The 24,216-nt window shown below is 46.2% G+C and overlaps 1 protein-coding gene across 1 annotated transcript in view; it reads right to left on the bottom strand.

Moving 5' to 3' along the window:
- PPP1R37 (protein phosphatase 1 regulatory subunit 37) overlaps nt 1-23,320 on the bottom strand; it is a 113,710-nt gene extending 90,390 nt beyond the window's left edge. Inside the window, exon 1 of the mRNA XM_063937595.1 lies at nt 21,707-23,320. Within this exon, the coding sequence (XP_063793665.1) occupies nt 21,707-22,316 (610 nt within the window). The 5' untranslated portion in view covers nt 22,317-23,320. The remainder of the gene's footprint in view (nt 1-21,706) is intronic.
- Between the last annotated feature and the right edge of the window lie 896 nt (nt 23,321-24,216).

The following is a 24,216-nucleotide window of genomic DNA, read 5'->3' as shown; positions in this document are numbered from 1 at the left end:
TGTTAATCCTTGTGGAGCCCAGTGTACCCCGCAGCAGAAATAGCATTTAATTATTTGGACGCAGGGAAGGTTAGCGAGGCTTTCTTATTATCAGTGAAGTAAGCCTCCTCAACCTGTTCAGGAGTTGTGTCAGCAATATTCAACACATCTCTAATAGCCTCTATCATTAACTGCACTGCTTTAACAATAGATGCGGCCCCCCTGAGTACATCCCCATCACCGTATGTCGTGTCAGAGTCGGTATCCGTATCGTCTTGCATAATCTGGGCAAGAGCACGTTTATGGGAACCTACAAAAGGGGGTCCTGAGGTAACAGAACCGGACCAAACTGCCATAGAATTCTGTAAAACCTGAGTTGCAGATTCATTCTGAGCAACCCTAGTAGAAATCTAAGAAATCATAGATTTGATAGAAGATAACCACTCAGGCTCCCTTGCTGGTATCTGCGCTACAACAGTGCAATCTTGATTACATGGGATGAGATCATCCTGAGAGGACATATCCTCCGCTGCATATGACACAGAGTTCCTGGACATAGCTAACTGGAGACCCCAAACACTCCACACACACAGGAGAGGCTAGACAGAGTTCCCCCCCTGAGAATGGCAAGAGAGACACAGAGATTGGAGCCAACCCGCACACAGCGCTGCTTAGACAAGGGACACCCCTTACCAAAGCCCACTGTGTACTGTAATAGTTACACAGAATTAATTCACCACCTCCCCCCCTTCTACAACCCCCTGGTACCGCACAGGACAGCAGGAGTTGCTTGGATGGACAGCTCTGTCAGCATCTGTGTACAGGAACTGCAGACAGGAAAATGGTGCTGAACGCTGCTGGGTCCGCTCTGAGGAGAAGCTTCGCCCCTTGAAGATGGCGCGTCTTCCCGCACAAATACATTATACTGGCCTGAGGACTCCGTCGCAAGGTGGGGGATTCCGTCCCCTGTGAGCGTCGAGTACGGAGGATTCTGACGCTAGCCTGGGGATTCAGTCTCCGGTTAGCGTCTGTAACCAGTGTAGGGTATTAAGTCGCTGGCTCAGGACGCTCCTCATTAGCGCCAACACTGTGTGCCGCTGAGCCTTCCCGGAGTGCAGCCTCGCAGAGCTGCGCTCCAACCCTTGTGCCGCCATATCTCGCCATCTTCTGATCTTCTGGCTCTGTAAGGGGATGGCGGCATGCTGCCGGAGTGAGCGATCCCCTGTGGCGGGGAACGTTAGATCCCCTCAGGAGCTCAAATATAGTGCAAATATAGTGCAATCCCATTTATAAAAACAAGAATTTTTAATGTATCAACACACTCACATAGTGTAAAAAGCTTATAAGCATATATCACCAATCCTCTGGTGGACCCTCCCAGGCAGTCTCATGTGGTTAGATGGAAATTCCTTGGGTAACCAAATGATGTAAAATCGTCCCCAATGTAGAGCACACAGCTACAAGGTCCGTTCCTGTCCAGATCCCCAATGTAGAGCACACAGCTGCAAGGTCCGTTCCTGTCCAGATCCCCAATGTAGAGCACACAGCTACAAGGTCCGTTCCTGTTCAGATCCCCAATGTAGAGCACACAGCTGCAAGGTCCGTTCCTGTCCAGATCCCCAATGTAGAGCACACAGCTGCAAGGTCCGTTCCTGTCCAAGCAGACAGAGGGACTCTGGACAGGAACGGACCTTGCAGCTGTGTGCTCTACATTGCTTTTTACCCTATGTGAGTGTGTTGATACATTAAAAATTCTTGTTTTTATAAATGGGATTGCACTATATTTGTCTCTTCTAAGCCCTAGCTACAGTATATGAAGAAACTACCTTCTCTGACCCCGTGTGGGTGATATGCGCTGATTCATCTGTACCTTTGTGAGTGGGACAAATAAAAATCATTTTTATCTTATGGTGCCATCTCCTATTTGCACTATTGTGTCTTCTTCTTTAAATTTTAGGAAATTGAAATCTTATATGGTCAAAAAGAATTGTGTATGAAATTACCCAACGTTTCTATATACTGTATATATGTGTAAGCATCTTTCTTTTTAACGATAGCGCCACTGGTGGTCACTCTTCTCTATGGTTTAACAACAAAAAAGAAGAAGAAATCCATTATGGTACTCAATCACGCAGGGAGCAGAAGCTGGTAGATGGACTACAGCAATAGTCCTATACATATTTATAAATGTAACAGGAGAGGAAAAAAAAGATAAACTGCTTTAGTAAATACAAATTTAGTATAAAGGATGATAGAGTATAAAAGGCAAATGGACGATCAACTATTGGCAGCGTGGTGGTTAGCATTGCTGCCAAAGGACACGTAACGGGGGTGAATGGGCTGTCAAGCCTGTTGAGCAAGCAACCTCCAACTAAATTCACATCCTCAGTCTGACATTTAGATCAGACGTGAGAAGTTTACAATTTCTTACACTGCATCTAGAAGCACCCTGGTGTACTAGAATGAGTGCAGGCTCACAGAGTTTATTTGCTCCCTAAATACATCAAGCATTTAAGGATAATCTGCACTGAAATTCAGAATAAGGTTACAAAGGTACAGTAGAACGTGTTCAGGGTTATGGAAATTCCGCTGTATGTTAGAAGGTAACGTATTACCCCTGCCTTACAGAGTATACAGCTGAAGCTGCACCTATATCTTCAGGGCAGTGTCCTAGTGAGACCTCATATGGGTGAAAAGAAGCTGAGCCTCTGCTGCTGCAGTATGAAATAATTCACTCCATACTTTGGCAAAGCAAATCTGCTCAGCTGTCAGTCACTGGGGCAGATGTACTACGCCTGGGGCAGAATGATAAAGTGGAGAGAGATAAAGTACCAGCCAATCAGCTCCTAACTGCCATGCTTCAAGGCTGTGTTTGAAAAATCACAGGAGCAGGTTGGTTGGTAGTTACTCTCTCAACTTTATCACATTCCAAGCCTTAGTACATACTGTAGGCCCCACTGTCTGCTTGCTTAGATAGAGAAGCACCTCCTTTCTTACATGGCTACCCGCTGTAGAGGAAGGAAACAAAGCATAGTGAAGACTATTAAATATAAAAAGTCCAGTTACTTCATGTCTCCTATTGAGCTCAGTAACACACAGAATTTGAGGTTTCGCTCCTTAACAACGTATCCATGGAGCAGAGAGTCTGCTGATTGAAATTTGTGAAGCATCTGACATGCTGGCACGGAGGATACCAAATGTCGTGCCAGAGAGTCCAGGCTTCCCTGCTATTATGAGGGACTCTCTTTTAAAATCCTAATTAGCCTGGATTAGACCTAAATTAGAATTACCTTGCTTTTAAGGTCAGATACAAAAGCTAAACTCCTTAATTCAGTGGGCAGGACAGACCTCGCTGAAAAATCTTCTGATTCCTGTAATCTAATAGGAACTAACATTCTGGATCAGATTTTATGTAGGAAGTTATGTCACTGTATAAATCTAGGACATTTTTTTTGCAAACATTGCAAGAACAGATAAAAAGGTCCATGTCTAAGAAATTTTACAGATAGGGACATTTGATTAGACCACAGTGTTCAGGCCAGACAAGACAGAATATATTTCCCTATCTAGGCTGTAACAGCTGGTTCCTCGACAAGACAACCAGCGTGACCTTTTTCCCTTCCATTTCAGATAATATCTGATGGGTGTTTCAAATTGTGATAATGGAATTTTAGATCAACGTTAAAGCTTTTTCTCTGAAGCCACTGGGGGATACTGGGTCACTGGATTATAGAAACCCATAGGACTTTGGCAGTAAATATAAATAGAAAACTGTGTGTGTTCTGTACTCCTACTATATCGCATCTGTTAGGGAACGCCGTTATTCTCAAACAAAATCTGCAAGACAAGGGATCTGGCCAGGATCCCGGCAGTCAAAACATCGAAGCCGGTATCCTGAATAGGGTATCCAGCCCAGCGTCGGAATCCCGACAGCCAGTATCCCTAATGTCCACACACCGCTACGTTCCAGAGGTAAGCCGCAGGGAGGGTTAGGTTTAGGCTTCAGGGGGAGGGTTAGGGTTAGGCTGCGCCTGGGGGAAGGGTTAGGTTTTCAGTTGAGGGAAGGGAGGGTTAGGGTTGGGGATACTGTCGGGATACTGAACATCGGGATGCTGCAGTCGGTATTCTGACCACCGACATCCCGACCACTGGCAAACCATACCCAACTCACAAGACAGAACCAGAGAAAAATGAGATCCAGAGAAAGAAAACACATCACCCCTGTGCACAATCTTCCAATCAAAACTGGCATACATTGTGCTCTCTAAAGATCTGGGAACATGTGTCTTCTCACTGCATGGAACAGGTACCCACCCCGATGAAAACATGGTAAATCACAGAAGTGATCCATCCTGCTAGCATCTCTTTGTTGCCGACCAACCTCTTTTGTAAGCATCCTAGAAGACCAGATAATCATCAGTTTTGCAAAACGGTAGAGTCCTGTCTAGACAGGTTTTCAATGTCATAACAACATCAGAAGATACCCTGTCCTACGAAGACTTTGAGAAAGAAAAATTACAATGTACTGGTTTATGTGGAAGTAGGAAACCAGGTTAAAAAGATTGTATTGAAAGAAGACTGGCTTTATGCTTAATCAAAACCAGAAAGGGTGACTTGCAAGACAGAGCACCACCCCCAACCCTGGCACCTACCTGGCTGTGCCTTCCATGTCAGAAACTTATCATCCACTGATCCAAGGGACTAAGGATGACTGAATGCTGGTCTTAAACATCACCAATTCTAGCACCTCTTCTGGAACAATGCCATCCAAAGTATGGCTCCAACTACCACACCGTTACAGCCCGTCTTGTGCTAAGCTCTGATAGTAAAACGTTCCCTTAGTTAATTGATCTTTCATTAGAGAATGTTGCCAAAAGGACCAAGCAACATTCTGATAAATCAACGCAGTGTCGGAAACGGCCTTGATCGGAGGATCATACAGGTAACATTATCTTTACCACCTGGATCTCAGCAGAAGGTCCATGACAGTCTAAATCATTGGTAACACCTTAGATGCTGTAGCCAGGCCAAAATGTAGGGCCTGAAACTGGAAACTGTGGTACTGAACTGTGAATCTGAGCAGACATTGTTGGCACTCCTAGATTGGAACATGTAATTAAGCATGTTTGATGTTTATTTTAACTCGCACATTCCATGCTGTTTATTACAGATCCCAAATTCCAGCTTGAACTCATACACTTAAGGCCCATACACACTGGGAGATTTTGAGCTGAAAGCAGGTCACTTTTGGTGTGTTGAGCTGCTTTCAGCTCAAAGCCGCCCAGTGTGTATGTCCCAGTGATGAGCGCTGATGCACGCTCCCGCTTCATCGCTGGCGGCTGCCGTTCATCTACTGGTATTACCAGTAGATGAACGGCGGGATGAGCGGCTTTCCATAGCGTCCTGCTATGGAAAGCCGCTCACCCCCGCTGACATCGCCAGGCAGGGGGGAAAAGCACTCAGTGTGTATGCACCTTTAGGATGCGGACGTAAAACTGCCCCACTGATCATAGCAAAGAAGTACCCAAGCCAAACCACAGAACCTGCTGGGTGGGCAGACTGTCTTGCTGGCAGTATGAATGATTGGCCACTGTCTCTTTAGCATACAAAGTCTGTTTATTTTATGCTGTACCACACAATGGGGCAGATGTATTAACCTGGAGAAGGCATAAGGAAATGATAAACCAGTGATATGTGTAAGGTGATAAAGGCAGCAGCCAATCAGATCCTAACTGTTAATTTACATATTGGAGCTGATTGGCTGGTACCTTTATCACCTTGCATATATCACTGGTTTATCACTTCCTTATGCCTTCTCCAGGTTAATACATCTGCCCCAGAGTGCAGGGGACTTGATTTATTGCCACCTGAGTCTTTCCTGTACTGTGTGTGAAAGTAACAAAAAGTGAGAGCTTGGATCTCTTCAGGAAAGAACTTTTCCTTCCTGTCACCTGGCTAATGATTCTATTCAGATCCAGGCAGAACAAATACATAACCCACTAAAAGCAGAATTCACCTCCCTAGTTCAGAGGGTTGCAATCACCAGAGCGGTTATGCTAGCTACAATGACACCAGCATCTAAAAGCTGCTCTCCTCAGACGCCTTGCAGATGTGTTCAATGGATGACACCAATTTAGACCAGGGTCTCTCTGACTGCTAATCCTTCAAAAATTGCTGTGACATTTTTCCACCATCTGACGCTGAAATGGGCCTCAGATAAGCCCCCAGCTGCTATTCAATTAAATTGTAAATAGAGCTCTATTTTACGGTCTGTATTATTCTTAAGTGCTCTGTCATTGGAGGATCGGAATAGTGGTAACTAGGACAACTGCTCTATTGGAGCATCTACTTTAAGTATAATTTTCTTTTGGTCTATAGGGGTTATTCAGAGTTGTTAGCAAACCAAAAAAGCACACGAATGGCCAAAACCATATTGCACTGCAGGTGGAGCAGAAAATCTAGATTTTAGTTTGAACACACACTACCCAAATCTAACTCTCTGTGCACGTTACATCTGCCCCACCTGCAGTACAACATGGTTTTGCACTGCACCCCCTCCCCGCACACACTGTACTACACACTACATCTTACATTGAACCTTACCCTGCACCCACTACACTATCGTTCACCCTGCACACCTTCCCCACACACACTGTACTACACTACAGCTTTGACACTGCACCTTACCCTGCACCCCCTCCACGCACACACTGCACACTACAGCTTACATTGCACCCCATCCCTGCTCACACTACACTACCGTTCACCCTGCACACCTTCCCCACACACACTGTACTACACTACAGCTTTTACACTGCACCCCCTCCCCGCACACACTGTACTACACACTACATCTTACATTGAACCTTACCCTGCACCCACTACACTATCGTTCACCCTGCACACCTTCCCCACACACACTGTACTACACTACAGCTTTGACACTGCACCTTACCCTGCACCCCCTCCACGCACACACTGCACACTACAGCTTACATTGCACCCCATCCCTGCTCACACTACACTACCGTTCACCCTGCACACCTTCCCCACACACACTGTACTACACTACAGCTTTTACACTGCACCCCCTCCCCGCACACACTGTACTACACACTACAGCTTACATTGCACCTTACCCTGCACCCACTACACTATCGTTCACCCTGCACACCTTCCCCACACACACTGTACTACACTACAGCTTTGACACTGCACCTTACCCTGCACCCCCTCCACGCACACACTGCACACTACAGCTTACATTGCACCCCATCCCTGCTCACACTACACTACCGTTCACCCTGCACACCTTCCCCACACACACTGTACTACATTACAGCTTTTACACTGCACCCCCTCCCCGCACACACTGTACTACACACTACAGCTTACATTGCACCTTACCCTGCACCCACTATACTATCGTTCACCCTGCACACCTTCCCCACACACACTGTACTACACTACAGCTTTGACACTGCACCTTACCCTGCACCCCCTCCACGCACACACTGCACACTACAGCTTACATTGCACCCTATCCCTGCTCACACTACACTACCGTTCACCCTGCACACCTTCCCCACACACACTGTACTACACTACAGCTTTTACACTGCACCCCCTCCCCGCACACACTGTACTACACACTACAGTTTACATTGCACCTTACCCTGCACCCACTACACTATCGTTCACCCTGCACACCTTCCCCCAACACACTGTACTACACTACATCTTTGACACTGCACCTTACCCTGCACCCCCTCCACGCACACACTGCACACTACAGCTTACATTGCACCCCATCCCTGCTCACACTACACTACCGTTCACCCTGCACACCTTCCCCACACACACTGTACTACACTACCACTCACTCTGCACACCCTCCCTGCACACACTACACGACTATTCACCCTGCACGCACACACTGCATTACACTACAGTACCCCTAACCCTGCACACAGCATCAGCAGCCTGTGGAAGGGGTGTATTCTGGTGAAATTTTACCAGCAAAAAAATATATAAAAAATTGTGACCACTTTTTTTAAATTGAATACCCTGGGTATCTGGAGCGTGCATACCCACTGTGATTTAAAATGACTTTTTTGGTAGGCAAAATCTTGCACGTAATAGAATATGCCCCTAACTCATATACCTCAACTCCTTGTATAAAACCAAGGAATGATCCAGATCAGTTTCTCAGCTATCTCGCCCTCTCTGAACCATGGCAGAGCCCAGCTTGTCTTAACAATCAATAGCAAAACAAGGGACAGGTGAGTGCACCAACTGACCATCAATGTCACAGGCTGCAAATAAAGTATGTGTCTGTACATACAATGTGGAATTTAGACTAAAACTTGTTATAATAAGCCACCTCCAGTCTAGAAATTACCCCTTTATCAAACGTCACAGATAAGGGGAATAAAAATAAAGAGAGATACAGTTGTACACAAGAAGTGGAAGTGAACACTCTACAGCCAAATCTCTCTCTGGCACGGGCACCAAAAAGTCTAGTTATGGCTCTGCTTCACATACAAATTCACATATCAAATGAATAAGCGTAGTTTCCTGGTACGTCAAAAGTCACATCACATTGCAACCAGATTTTTTCTTTTGATGCATTGGCAAGTCTAGTGCTGGCTGGAAAAAAAATCTAATAATGCTGGACAGGTAATGCTATCACATCACGCCAATAACGGCTGGATAAGTCACTTCATCTTCTCACACGAGACAAGCCTATCTGTCCTGTTCAGAATGAAAAATGGTTTAAAGCTTTCAAACAGTCTAAACAATTCAGGATAGAAGACATGTCACATTCTCACCAATCTAAATCCAACCATGGGGTAAATTTACTAAGATGGGAGTTCTATTTAAGATGGGATGTTGCCCATAGCAACCAATCAGATTCCAGGTATTATCTTCTACAAGGTGCTAGATAAATGAGAAGTAGAAGCTGATTGGTTGCTATGGGCAACATCCCATCTTAAACAGAACTCCCATCTAAGTAAATTTACCCCCTTGAGGGTAACAAACCAGTAATAACGATTTCCTTCCATTCATTCCCTACTTATACACAGTCAACTGGTTTCAGGTCTTATTTCAATCAAGAAATATAGTAGTCAGTCTGTCAAACATTCCTCACAGGCTTACTAGTTCTTCTTGTGCAGAAATCCAACAAAAGTGCCGGCGCAATGCTATTTTCTCCCCTTAGCACTTCGGAATCAGCATCGTACCGGGCACTTAAGTCGGTGAATGCCGGTTCTCCCAACATTATGAATGTTACCATCTGACACAGCGTAATCTTTTAATCTTTATTTTGCACAAAAGACACTGTGTTCTGTATAGTATATTGTACTATAAAGGTTACAAAGTATAAAGGTTCCATATACAGATGTGTCCTCACATACAATTGCTGCAGTCACGCCAAACATCTTTTCTTGGCGCACCAGATCCCATGTGACTTGGCTAGCACCAAGTATCTTTTTTGCACGTCTTTATCACAAAGTAACAAAACCACTCCAATGCCTATACAGCTGCGAATATTCAGGCTATGGAACTGCTTCACATCTGAATTGAAGCTGCCACCCAGAAATGGATATAGACGCCACTGGAGCCATCAAAAAGTTCTCAACAACTGCGCATGCCTACGCAGCACCGTGGCAACAATGAGGGACATCGACTCCTGGGGTTGGCCTATGGCTAAGCAGACTGGCCGCAGCAGTAACGACATTGGTGTCATGTTTCTCTACGTACACAAGTGCAGCTGAAACCAGAAACCGGCCATGACATACCTGCATTTTTGCCGACACTCTACATTACCTCCTCCAAACGGTCACTTCCTGTCAATGACGCTGCGCTAAAAATCTCAGTGCATGCGCGATCACAAAGGCACAGTGACGTGAACGCAGTACACGCGCAGTCTGCCGATAACTGCTCAGTTGCATGCACATCAGCACTGTGTGCAAACATGAATCAGGTCGGGAGTCTGAATCTGTATATGAAGTACTACGATGCTGTGGCCTTTTTCACACCAAATCAGGGTTGGTTGGTTTAAACCAGGGGTGGGAAACCTCCGGCCTGCGGGCCGTATAAGGCACGCAAAACCGTTTATTCCGGCCCACCCGCTTGTGTCAGCGAGACACGCCGCCGCTCAGTCCGGCGGTGGCGTGTCACAGCTGTCAGGGCAGGGAGGACAGCGCAGCAGTGGCGGGTAGGATCTCAAACCAGCCGCGATTCGTGAGCCAATCAGAGCTCACAGACCGGCAGCCAATCCTGGCACTGTGGGGGCATTTGTGTATCTGGCACTGCACTATTGGAGGCATATGTGTATCACGTCCCATTTTAATTGGCCACACCGATTTTTGGCATGCGCGCACTCAGTACCTCTAAGGGGCAGAACTACTGGGGGGCAGGATCATTTTTAAATTGATAATTTTTGTATGGCCCCCCGAAGGATTTTATAAATATCCAAATGGCCCTTGGTAGAAAAAAGGTTCCACACCCCTGGTTTAAACCAAATGGGTTTTTTTTAATATGCTGTGACTACAGGCACAACACCGTGACGTCTTAAAAAAAAAAATAAGAATTTACTTACCGATAATTCTATTTCTCATAGTCCGTAGTGGATGCTGGGGACTCCGAAAGGACCATGGGGAATAGCGGCTCCGCAGGAGACTGGGCACAAAAGTAAAAAGCTTTAGGACTACTTGGTGTGCACTGGCTCCTCCCCCCTATGACCCTCCTCCAAGCCTCAGTTAAGATACTGTGCCCGGACGAGCGTACACAATAAGGAAGGATCTTGAATCCCGGGTAAGACTCATACCAGCCACACCAATCACACCGTACAACTTGTGATCTGAACCCAGTTAACAGTATGATAACAGAAGGAGCCTCTGAAAAGATGGCTCACAACAACAAAAACCCGATTTTTGTAACAATAACTATGTACAAGTAATGCAGACAATCCGCACTTGGGATGGGCGCCCAGCATCCACTACGGACTATGAGAAATAGAATTATCGGTAAGTAAATTCTTATTTTCTCTAACGTCCTAGTGGATGCTGGGGACTCCGAAAGGACCATGGGGATTATACCAAAGCTCCCAAACGGGCGGGAGAGTGCGGATGACTCTGCAGCACCGAATGAGAGAACTCCAGGTCCTCCTCAGCCAGGGTATCAAATTTGTAGAATTTAGCAAACGTGTTTGCCCCTGACCAAGTAGCTGCTCGGCAAAGTTGTAAAGCCGAGACCCCTCGGGCAGCCGCCCAAGATGAGCCCACTTTCCTTGTGGAATGGGCTTTTACAGATTTTGGCTGTGGCAGGCCTGCCACAGAATGTGCAAGCTGAATTGTACTACAAATCCAACGAGCAATCGTCTGCTTAGAAGCAGGAGCACCCAGCTTGTTGGGTGCATACAGGATAAACAGCGAGTCAGATTTTCTGACTCCAGCCGTCCTGGAAACATATATTTTCAGGGCCCTGACTACGTCCAGCAACTTGGAATCCTCCAAGTCCCTAGTAGCCGCAGGCACCACAATAGGTTGGTTTAAGTGAAATGCTGAAACCACCTTAGGTAGAAATTGAGGACGAGTCCTCAATTCTGCCCTGTCCGTATGAAAAATTAGGTACGGGCTTTTATAGGATAAAGCCGCCAATTCTGATACACGCCTGGCTGAAGCCAGGGCTAACAGCATCACCACTTTCCATGTGAGATATTTCAAGTCCACAGTGGTGAGTGGTTCAAACCAATGTGATTTTAGGAATCCCAAAACTACATTGAGATCCCAAGGTGCCACTGGAGGCACAAAAGGAGGCTGTATAAGCAGTACTCCCTTGACAAACGTCTGAACTTCAGGAACAGAAGCTAGTTCTTTTTGGAAGAATATCGACAGGGCCGAAATTTGAACCTTAATGGACCCTAATTTGAGGCCCATAGACAGTCCTGTTTGCAGGAAATGCAGGAATCGACCCAGTTGAAATTCCTCTGTAGGGGCCTTCCTGGCCTCGCACCACGCAACATATTTACGCCAAATACGGTGATAATGTTGTACGGTTACATCCTTCCTGGCTTTGATCAGGGTAGGGATGACTTCATCCGGAATGCCTTTTTCCTTCAGGATCCGGCGTTCAACCGCCATGCCGTCAAACGCAGCCGCGGTAAGTCTTGGAACAGACATGGTCCCTGCTGGAGCAGGTCCTGTCTTAGAGGTAGAGGCCACGGTTCTTCCGTGAGCATCTCTTGAATTTCCGGGTACCAAGTCCTTCTTGGCCAATCCGGAGCCACGAGTATAGTCTTTACTCCTCTCCTTCTTATGATTCTCAGTACTTTTGGTACGAGAGGAAGAGGAGGGAACACATACACTGACCGGTACACCCACGGTGTTACCAGAGCGTCCACAGCTATTGCCTGAGGGTCCCTTGACCTGGAGCAATATCTGTCCAGTTTTTTGTTGAGGCGAGACGCCATCATGTCCACCTTTGGTTTTTCCCAACAGTTTACAATCATGTGGAAGACTTCTGGGTGAAGTCCCCACTCCCCCGGGTGGAGATCGTGTCTGCTGAGGAAGTCTGCTTCCCAGTTGTCCACTCCCGGAATGAACACTGCTGACAGTGCTATCACATGATTTTCCGCCCAGCGAAGAATCCTTGCCACTTCCGTCATTGCCCTCCTGCTTCTTGTGCCGCCCTGTCTGTTTACGTGGGCGACTGCCGTGATGTTGTCTGACTGGATCAATACTGGCTGACCCTGAAGCAGAGGCTTGGCCTGACTTAGGGCATTGTAAATGGCCCTTAGTTCCAGGATATTTATGTGAAGTGACGTTTCCATGCTTGACCACAAGCCCTGGAAATTTTTTCCCTGTGTGACTGCTCCCCAGCCTCTCAGGCTGGCATCCGTGGTCACCAGGACCCAATCCTGAATGCCGAATCTGCGGCCCTCTAGGAGATGAGCACTCTGTAACCACCACAGGAGAGACACCCTTGTCCTTGGAGACAGGGTTATCCGCTGATGCATTTGAAGATGCGATCCGGACCATTTGTCTAGCAGATCCAACTGAAAAGTTCTTGCGTGGAATCTGCCGAATGGAATCGCTTCGTAAGAAGCCACCATCTTTCCCAGGACCCTTGTGCACTGATGCACTGACACCTGGCCTGGTCTTAGGAGCTTCCTGACTAGGTCGGATAACTCCTTGGCTTTCTCTTCCGGGAGAAACACCTTTTTCTGTACTGTGTCCAGAATCATCCCTAGGAACAGCAGACGTGTCGTCGGAATCAGCTGCGATTTTGGAATATTTAGAATCCATCCGTGCTGTCGTAGTACTATGTGAGATAGTGCTACTCCGACCTCTAACTGTTCTCTGGACCTTGCCCTTATCAGGAGATCGTCCAAGTAAGGGATAATTAAGACGCCTTTTCTTCGAAGAAGAATCATCATTTCGGCCATTACCTTGGTAAAGACCCGGGGTGCCGTGGACAATCCAAACGGCAGCGTCTGAAACGGATAGTGACAGTTCTGTACCACAAACCTGAGGTACCCTTGGTGAGAAGGGCAAATTGGGACATGGAGGTAAGCATCCTTGATGTCCAGAGACACCATGTAGTCCCCTTCTTCCAGGTTCGCTATCACTGCTCTGAGTGACTCCATCTTGAACTTGAACCTTTTTATGTAAGTGTTCAAGGCTTTCAGATTTAAAATGGGTCTCACCGAGCCGTCCGGCTTCGGTACCACAAACAGCGTGGAGTAATACCCCTTTCCCTGTTGTAGGAGGGGTACCTTGATTATCACTTGCTGGGAATACAGCTTGTGAATGGCTTCCAATACCGCCTCCCTGTCGGGGGTAGACGTTGGTAAAGCAGACTTCAGGAACCGGCGAGGGGGAGACGTCTCGAATTCCAATTTGTACCCCTGAGATACTACCTGCAGGATCCAGGGGTCCACTTGCGAGTGAGCCCACTGCGCGCTGAAAATCTTGAGACGGGCCCCCACCGTGCCTGAGTCCGCTTGTAAGGCCCCAGCGTCATGCTGAGGACTTGGCAGAAGCGGGGGAGGGCTTCTGTTCGTGGGAAGATGCTGTCTGTTGCAGTCTTTTTCCCCTTCCTCTGCCCCGGGGCAGATATGAGTGGCCTTTTGCCCGCTTGCCCTTATGGGGACGAAAGGACTGAGCCTGAAAAAAGACGGTATCTTTTTCTGCTGCGAGGTGACTTGGGGTAAAAAGGTGGATTTTCCAGCCGTTGCCGTGGCCACCAGGTCCGATAGACCGCCCCCAAATAACTCCTCCCCTTTATACGGCAATACTTCCATATGCCGTTTGGAATCCGCATCCCCTGACCACTGTCGCGTCCATAATCCTCTTCTGGCAGAAATGGACATCGCACTTACTCTTGATGCCAGAGTGCAAATGTCTCTCTGTGCATCTCGCATATATAGGAATGCATCCTTTAAATGCTCTATAGTCAATAATATATTGTCCCTGTCCAGGGTATCAATATTTTCAGTCAGGGAATCCGACCAAGCCACCCCAGCACTGCACATCCAGGCTGAGGCGATTGCTGGTCGTAGTATAATACCAGTATGTGTGTATATACTCTTAAGGATATTTTCCAGCTTTCTATCAGCTGGTTCCTTTAGGGCGGCCGTATCAGGAGACGGTAACGCCACTTGTTTTGATAAGCGTGTGAGCGCCTTATCCACTCTAGGGGTTGTTTCCCAACGCGCCCTAACCTCTGGCGGGAAAGGGTATAATGCCAATAATTTTTTAGAAATTAGCAGTTTCTTATCGGGGGAAACCCACGCTTCATCACACACCTCATTCAATTCATCTGATTCGGGAAAAACTACGGGTAGTTTTTTCACACCCCACATAATACCCTTTTTTGTGGTACTTGTAGTATCAGAAATGTTCAAAACCTCCTTCATTGCCGTGATCATGTAACGTGTGGCCCTACTGGAAAATACGTTTGTTTCCTCACCGTCGACACTGGAGTCAGTGTCCGTGTCTGTATCGACCTGAGGTAACGGGCGCTTTATAGCCCCTGACGGTGTTTGAGACGCCTGTACAGGTATTAACTGATTTGCCGGCTGTCTCATGTCGTCAACAGTCTTTTGTAAAGTGCTGACACTATCACGTAAATCTTTCCATAAGACCATCCAGTCAGGTGTCGACTCCCTAGGGGGTGACATCACTAACACAGGCAATTGCTCCGCCTCCACACCATTTTCCTCCTCATACATGTCGACACAACGTACCGACACACAGCACACACACAGGGAATGCTCTGATAGAGGACAGGACCCCACTAGCCCTTTGGGGAGACAGAGGGAGAGTTTGCCAGCACACACCAGAGCGCTATATATATACAGGGATAACCTTATATAAGTGTTTTTCCCTAATATAGCTGCTGTATATATTTCTATGCCAATTTAGTGCCCCCCTCTCTTTGTTTTACCCTGTTTCTGTAGTGCAGGACTGCAGGGGAGAGTCAGGGAGCCTTCCTCCAACGGAGCTGTGAGGAAAAATGGCGCCAGTGTGCTGAGGAGATAGGCTCCGCCCCCTTCACGGCGGCCTTTCTCCCGCTTTTCTATGGAAATTTGGCAGGGGTTAAATGCATCCATATAGCCCAGGAGCTATATGTGATGTATTTTTTGCCAACAAAAAGGTGTTTTATTGCGTCTCAGGGCGCCCCCCCCAGCGCCCTGCACCCTCAGTGACCGGAGTGTGAAGTGTGCATGAGAGCAATGGCGCACAGCTGCGGTGCTGTGCGCTACCTTATAGAAGACAGGACATCTTCTGCCGCCGATTTTCCGGACCTCTTCAGTCTTCTGGCTCTGTAAGGGGGCCGGCGGCGCGGCTCCGGGACCCATCCATGGCTGGGCCTGTGATCGTCCCTCTGGAGCTAATGTCCAGTAGCCTAAGAAGCCCAATCCACTCTGCACGCAGGTGAGTTCGCTTCTCTCCCCTTAGTCCCTCGATGCAGTGAGCCTGTTGCCAGCAGGTCTCACTGAAAATAAAAAACCTACTTTAAACTTTTCCACTAAGCAGCTCAGGAGAGCCCCTTAACCTGCACCCGTCTCGTTCGGGCACAAAATCTAACTGAGGCTTGGAGGAGGGTCATAGGGGGAGGAGCCAGTGCACACCAGGTAGTCCTAAAGCTTTTTACTTTTGTGCCCAGTCTCCTGCGGAGCCGCTATTCCCCATGGTCCTTTCGGAGTCCCCAGCATCCACTAGGACGTTAGAGAAAAAGGCCTATTGTAAGGGAATCCCTATTATTATTCCACATTCTTGTTGCTTGTGGTCTTCATCTAAGTAAGCTGAACCAATGCAGTAAATCAGACACAGAACAAAGATATAGGGAGGTGAATCAGGTAAGAGAGGTGCTAAATCTGCCTAGCATCAAGCTTCTCCCCCAACATTCCCATAGAACGTTAATGCAAAAAAAAAAAAAAAAATTGGTTTAAACAAAAAAATAAAAAGCGGTATTTTTTTTGTATTCTTTTTAAAACCTGTTTGTTTTTTTCCAACCCTGCACCAAATTCAGTTGTGATTCCTATACAGATTCAGACTCCACATACACACACATAAATCAATTTTCCTTACTAAGTCATCTGGCAATTACTCCGTGCTGTCATCCGGAGTATGGTTGACCATCGACCATTGGTGGTCACAAACCATTGATGGATAACCACCAGTGGTAGATGGTGGTTATGAATCGGCAGAGCCTGATTGTCCGAGCGCAAATGCCTGGCAGGACCCCGGAGGTGGATCTGCTGATGATTAGAATGAGCAGAGGTTCACAGAGAGCGGAGGTACCGGAGGATCAGCTAGTGTGCCGAAATGACCAGGAACTTCGGAGAAACAGAAGAAATCCAGGAACAGGATGCTACAGAAGCAAGGCTGTAGCGCTCAGTTTAACTAGCACACACAAGGCTGTGTGAGAGATATTGCACTAGCGATTTCTCATCCAGAAAGCCTCAGGTTTATACCTGCAGGCTGTTTCTCAATGGCTTTGCAGGTCTCACTGGTCAGTTGATACCAGCGCCAGCAGCCTCCACGCCCTCCGGAGGGACCGCGCCAGAACGTCCGGACAGGTAAATACCGGGACTCCTGGGACCGGTGATATTACCCCCCCCCCCCACACACATATCTACAAGTGTCACATATCAAATGAATCAGTGCAGTCTCATAAAGCGGTTTTGTCTGATCGCATTAAGACGCACGTTCACATGAACAAACGACAAGTGTCTTGTGACGCATTGAGGCTGTGTATAAGAACACATCTGTATGCCATTGGTTGTTCTTTAAGGATAATGAACATAAGATATGTAGCTTGTTGAATCAATCATTTTTAATATCTTGCAATATATCTTTTTTACTGGTGCAGGCTTCAATGTGTTAATGAATTGTAAGTAAATACTGACAATATTATAACTATTTGGATTCACCGTTTTCTATTGTTACATTATAACGGTCACCATAAAGGGACCACACGATAAGGGTTATATTATTGTAACTGATGCAACAGTTTGAGCCTTATTATTCAGTGCAGGTCTGGCTACACTTTAGTTATTTTATCATGGGAACTATTGATGAACATTAAGTAAACTTGCAATTACGACCTTAGAAAACCCTGAAATTGCCTTACATCGAAAATTACAATGGGCTCAAATCAATTCTACGAGAGTTGAAAAGTGCCGGGAATTAGCTCCATTGAGCTGTAATTGACAGAATAATGTCGCATGAAATTTGTCTGAACTAATATTAATTGTGGTATCGTGTTATGATAATAATTTCATATATTTATAAATGTATGATATTTTGGTGGGGTTTGTTACAGATGGAACAAGATCATGGAATGACCCTCTAGAATTTAGCTCATTACCATGTGTGTGCAGTTTGGCTCCAACCTGAACCTTCCTACAGAAAGCCATACAAAGCCAGTGAGAGGTGGGTAATATGGAGGGAAGAGTGGAAATTTATGCATGTGTTATAATACATATACCTCTTACTGCAGTTTAAAAAAAATCTTTTCAGTGGCGGTCATGATTTTTAAGTGAAACTCTTAATTGAAAAGTGAAAAAGTTATTGATTACCACCTATAATTACAGTGTTGTTTAACTTTATCTTTCTGTATTCCTCCCGTTCTCATTAGCACTTCCCTGGGGGCCATACTACTGCCCTACTGCCCTTATTTATTAATGAGTGATACATTTCACTGTGAGTGATACATTCCACCAGCCAATCAGCTCCTAACTGCCATGTTACAGACTGTTGCCCTTATTTATCAATGAGTGATCAATTTTACCAGCCAATCCACTCCTGTCATTTTTCAAACCCTGCCTGTGACATGGAAGTTAGGAGCTGATTGGCTGTTACAATTTATCACTCACAGTGAAATTTATCACTCATTGATAAATAAGGGCATGTGTTTGAAAAATGACAGTTCGGAGCGGATTGGCTGGTGCAATTTATCACTCACAGTGAAATTGATAATTATAGGTCTTCTATTCAGCAGGGTCCCGAAACGATCCGCTGTAACCTTTGCTGATCAGCAGCACCAGAACTGACATCTGTGAGAGGGAGAATGGTGTACAGTACTTGCCAAACCTGCAGCTGGCTCGACTGGACGAAAGCAAAACCATCCAATGCAAACGAGTTGCTGGCTTTTCTGTCCCATACATAAACAAGTACTCCAAAGAGAGCAACAGTAAGGTGTGGACCTGTACTGTACAAGGTGAAAACCGGCGTGGGGGCGAGTTTTGAAAAAAATAAACTCTAATTGCAGAGCCCTACTTTAGAAGCATTAGTAACGCGCCTGTCAAATGTCTGACACATCTTTGCCAAGGCTTGACTAATCAATCAGGCCATTTAATGAGATGGAAATTAACATTCCAACATTAGTCTACAAACACAACTGCAGCTATTCATGCTGAAAATTCCAGGAGTGTGGGTCTGTATAGAAAAGACAAATACACCTAAGTCAGGAAAATAGCCTGCTCGTAGCGCAAGAACGACAAGTCTGGCTAATAAATAACTAATAAGTGCTCAGTTTGATTTATAATTAATCAACCCAGAAAGAGGTCAGATCTTGTTTCAGATCAAGGTAATACTATAGGACCAGAATCATCCAGCTCTACGGCTGTATTTACACTGCCCCACATATACAGTAGGTGGTACACGTCTATAGTCAATGATTGCATCTGTTGCAAAATGGATTCACAAACATTCACAAGCCCTCATTCTACAACTGGAGAGAAGAACGGATATAAACAACTCTGCAAAGCATGACGCTTCCTGCTGGAATTCAGCTAACAGTGATCACCACCTGCAATATTCTTATTGTCAGGATTCCATATACTTACTGTCGTCATGTTCTCCTGCAACTAATTTATGTTGTGTTTGCTTTCTAGCTTCATACTGTGCTGTTTAGCATTATATAGTCAGGCATGGGGGTTTCTTGCTCTGGAATAGGACACAAAGCAACTCTGGATGCAACGGTGCCCAATGCAGCGCTTTATAACTGTGGACACCACAGTACACAACAAGGCGATAATATTATGTATAAACATAGGTATGGAATTAGTTATACTGAAACCAGTTATCCAAAAATTTAAAAAAGGGAAATAAGTTCTGCTACTGGTTAAACATGTCATACACACAGACATCTCGTCCTACGGTCACTGTGAGGAGCGGCGCTAAACAATTCAATAAGTAGGAAAATGCCAGGGGAATGGATAGAAATACAGATGACGCTTTTAATGTATATTTTAGGCAATGTACTGCAGGGACACAGTTAATTTCCCAAACGACGGGATCCCAGCAATCGAAATACAGACGTTGGAGTTCCGACAGCAGGGAAAAAAAAAGGCCGGCGGTCAGAATCCTGACCGCAGCCCGGTATTCCCGCTCAGGAGGTGGATCCATGCCACCACCCGAGGGGGAATATAATAGTGTGGCAGGCTCAGCGAGCACGCAAGGGGACTTGCTGCCTCGATGTCGGGATTCCGGCGTCGGTCTCCTGACCGCCGGGATTTCATAACCGGCCAGTACGGCAAATGCTTATCTAAAAAGACCCAATTGCCAAGCACGCCGGATAATAGATTTCATGCCTGAGCATGGCTGGAGATCATGGGAAGAACATAAAACAATGGATCAGAAACCGGTGGAAGGCTATGAACAGGACAATAGTAATAGATAAGTCACCTGAGGGTGGAATAAAACACCTATACCCCTTTTCCACTTACGACCTGGGAAATTGCAGTGTCTCCTTTTCTACCGACTTCAAAATCCCAGATGTTTGCACGTAAACATGCATCAACCTATGAGTTTGGTCAGTGTAAACACAAATACTCAGGATCGGGCTGAGACCCACGAATTTTCCGGGTTATAGACCCGGCAATTTCACAGGTCGTCAGTGGAAAACCGCCAAATTCCTGGGCATTAGCCCGACTCTGGTAATAAGCAGGGTTGGGAACCTGGGACGTCATCCCGGATAGTTTGCGTTTACACTTACCAAAATCCCTGGCTGATGTGCATTCATGTGAAAAAACCTGGGATTTTGGAGTCAGCGGAATTAAAAGTGCGCCTGTAACCTACACATTGTAGAGGCAGCCATTGTGTGGGGTGCACTAATATTCAACAAAACTTAGCCTATGAACACACTTGAGCTAAAAGGGCTGCTGTAGTTAGCAGCAACGCTCCGCTGTACACATATAGGCCTATTATGGTAGGCTCAAAATTGTGATTTCTTCCGAGCACCACTACGGTTTATCTAGCTGAATTGCCCCCATTGGATGCATATTGGTTCGGCCCACAATATGTTTTCTTTCATAGTGTGCAGGTGACAGTTCCACCTAAAGCACCATCTTTAATCCTTGCTAATAGTACATGCCGAAAGCGAATATTCTAAAATTACTGACTGAACCTTAACATCAAATATTGGGGAAAGCTTTAAAACCAGTGGCACAGTGTAGGCACTTCTGTTTTTCCGGGCTGGGGTTCTAATCCTACTAGAGCACTATCTGTATGGAGTTTATATGTTCTTGACATGTACTGCTAGTGTTGATATTAGTCTGTGTTCGCATGGAAGAGAACTCTGACTAAGCTCCGTTGTAGGGACCAATTTGAATTACTGAAAAAAGAAATCTCTGCAAATGGCTACATGTTTGCACTGTGTACATAAATGTTAATACATCTGTGTGTGAAATGGCATATTAAGGGTACAGGACCTAATTCCTAACAATTTTTTTATGTTAAGCGGAACACAACAGAGTAAGATTTTTGTTTGGCACACTGACCAAACCATGTAGACTCAGAGGGCCCAACCTAAACAATTAAAATTGGATGTCATACATCCGGATGGATAATCAGGTTGGCTGATGACACCATACTGCAGGAATATGTGAAAATTACCTAAACAGTAAAGTGCAGAGGACTGTGCATACCGGTGTACTTTCTCCTTCCACTAATATGAGCACATTGCAAACAGAGCCAACTGCAATAATTTAATTTAAACCCATCGCAGAAAATGTGGCCAGTCTGAAGAGAGAGAACTATGCAATGAGGAGGAACATGTGTTGGACACAGATCTAAGGTTGCAAAGTTTCAAGCATCCACAGATTCATAAATAACAGCCCACAAAGACATAAAGGCATAGTTCCTGCCCAGATCACAAAGTAACAATCAGCAAATGACAGTTATAAGAAGCAAGAGATAAGACTCCTCACCATGCCTCCATGGGTCTTTGGGTTCTAGGGCACCTGAAACAATGTCATCATCACACGGGAACGTGACCCTTTTAGGCCCCTGTTTACTGCGTCCATTATCCTCCTCTGGAGCCCCTCCCTCTTTGGCCTCTTTCCCAGCATTCCCTTGGTCCATTCCTTCAGTGGGCAATTTAATTTCCACCCCATCACACTTTGCTTCTTCTGTAATATCTGGATTGGAAGAAGCTTGTTGGGTCCTATGAGGCAAGGCCTGTAATTCCTGCTTTACTGGTAATGAGACAACGGAAGACATCTCCTTGGTCAGTTCCTGGCCATCGCCCAGAGTGCAAGGGGCTTCAGACTTATCGTCCACACTCAGTTCCGCCTCTGTGTCCTCTAGAAAAACATTATCTGTAGTTTCCACATTATTCGTCACTACGCTGTGAGTGGATACCTCAAAAGGGTCATCTGAGCCATTTTCCACTTTAGTGTTTTGATTTGAACATTGTCCATTACCTGACCCTTCCCCTGAGCAGGAGTCACCACTGTCCTCATTTTCTGCACGCTCATCCTCTTTTGGTGACCCCTCAGAGGGCAGATTTGTGCTTTCCAAGACTGCAGGCATCTCCATAGTAGCAAACACTCTATCCAGCCACTGTAGCCATCTTTAATTGCCGAACCACAAGAAGCCTGTAAGACATCAGATGCCCAAATGCTTCATCTGTACATAGGCCGCAACCTGGTACCAAAGCTGAAGAGGTCTTACTCTGATTTGTGCAGTAACAAGACTTCTCTATGGCCAGTGCAGTCACTGGTGTACATGCATTCTTAATAGCATGCAAACTTAACACCGCTCCTCTTAAGGCAAGTACACTCGTTTCTCTTTAAAGTATAGTTAATGGGAAATCCTGAAAATTAGTTTTAGTTACTTGTGTTGTCTTCTCTTTGCCTGGACACCTCAGCCAGAGTTTGTTGAATGAAATAATCCCAGATTTGTCACTTTTCTGAAAACATAATACAGACTAGCAGTTGCCTTGCAGTTGGAGTGGTCTCTCCTCTGACATGCTGCAGCCGGGGGTCTTGCAGTGGTCTCAGTGTGCGATGTAGGTCAGCATGACCTGGGATGCTATCAGGAGGCAGTCATTTGTAGCATGCTGGTGTGGAATAGTAAAGTGTCACTGCAGTTTCTCACACACAGTCTCTACATCTTTCTGGCTGTGTCAGCCAATGTCTGCCCCATGGCCAGTCAGTCTCACAGTGGAGATCACTGTCTATCAGCCAGTCAGGCTGCCACTTTACCTGTGAGTGGCTCTTGCAGCTCCTGCATGAGAGGAGAGACCCCTGGGTTAGATTCCTCCTTGCTGAATGTGTGTTCCAGGTCGTCTGTAGGGGGTAATGATTTCTGGTAGGCTGTCAGTCCTCAGCAGTCACTCTCTGTACCAGGCTGTCTCTTTACAGGCAGCAGCACTCACCCAGATAACCCCAGTCAGTCTATTTGCAGGCAGAATTCCCTGTGTGTCTCTGTCCCTCCAACACTGTCTCTTGCTGTCTAACTCAGTTTCCGGGTCACATGTTTCTGTCTCAGGTCTCTGCCAGGCTGTGATGCGGCCAGACGGCTAAACCAATCAGCGCCTGCCGCGTCAGCACTCACCATAGAGTTGCAGGAGGACGGGTGAATAAAGAAAGGACGTAGTATTAAAATGACAGGTTATCATTTTGCAAAAGCCAAGCAACGCTGGTGGCGGGTGGGTGAGATTGTAACATAGAGGTTGGAGGATTTAAGGACAGACTAGGGTCTGCGTTTAAAACTATAAATCCCAGCATACCTAGCCTGACAGTAAAGGGTTAATAAATATGAGACTTGTAGTTTGGGCAAATATCTGCCTTTCCCAGTTACACCAATCAATGTACAAATCGAGTTCCAGTGCAATGTGCAGTGGCAGTAAATGTGTTAGTTCCAGTGGGGTGATTGTATAACTAAGAATACACAATACCTACCTAGCTGGACTCATTCACGGCTAATCTAATTCCTTTTCACATCGTGATATTAACATTTACTGTACAGATTCACTTATTTTTCAATTGCAACCACTAGGGCTGCAATAGTTATGGTAAAAAAAACACAGTTGAGTTCAGTTCATTTATGTAGCACAGGACAATATGGGATGCGGTCAAAATGCTGGCGGCCATGCGACCGACGCCGGAATCCCGATATTACTCAGGAAACCTGTTTCGGAACATCGACAGCCGTCATCTGAAGGTAAGTATCGGGGTATGGGCTAGGACACAGGGGGTGAGGGGGGTTTGGCACTAGGAGGGGTTAGCCATAGCCGAGGGATGCGTTTCAGGAGACTGCCGGTCACAATACCGACGCCAGGGTCCCGGCTTCTGAAAATCCCAACAGATGGCATGCCGACCAAGATGGACTATTCCCACTCGTGGGTGTGTACGACACCCTTAGAGTGGGAATAGAACCTGTGTCAAGCGCAGCGAGTCACCGAGCCTGCAAGGGACTTCGTGTTGGGATGCTG

Source organism: Pseudophryne corroboree, chromosome 8 (genome assembly GCF_028390025.1).
Source record: "Pseudophryne corroboree isolate aPseCor3 chromosome 8, aPseCor3.hap2, whole genome shotgun sequence".
NCBI lineage: Eukaryota > Metazoa > Chordata > Amphibia > Anura > Myobatrachidae > Pseudophryne > Pseudophryne corroboree.
This window is presented reverse-complemented; position numbering and strand designations above follow the sequence as displayed.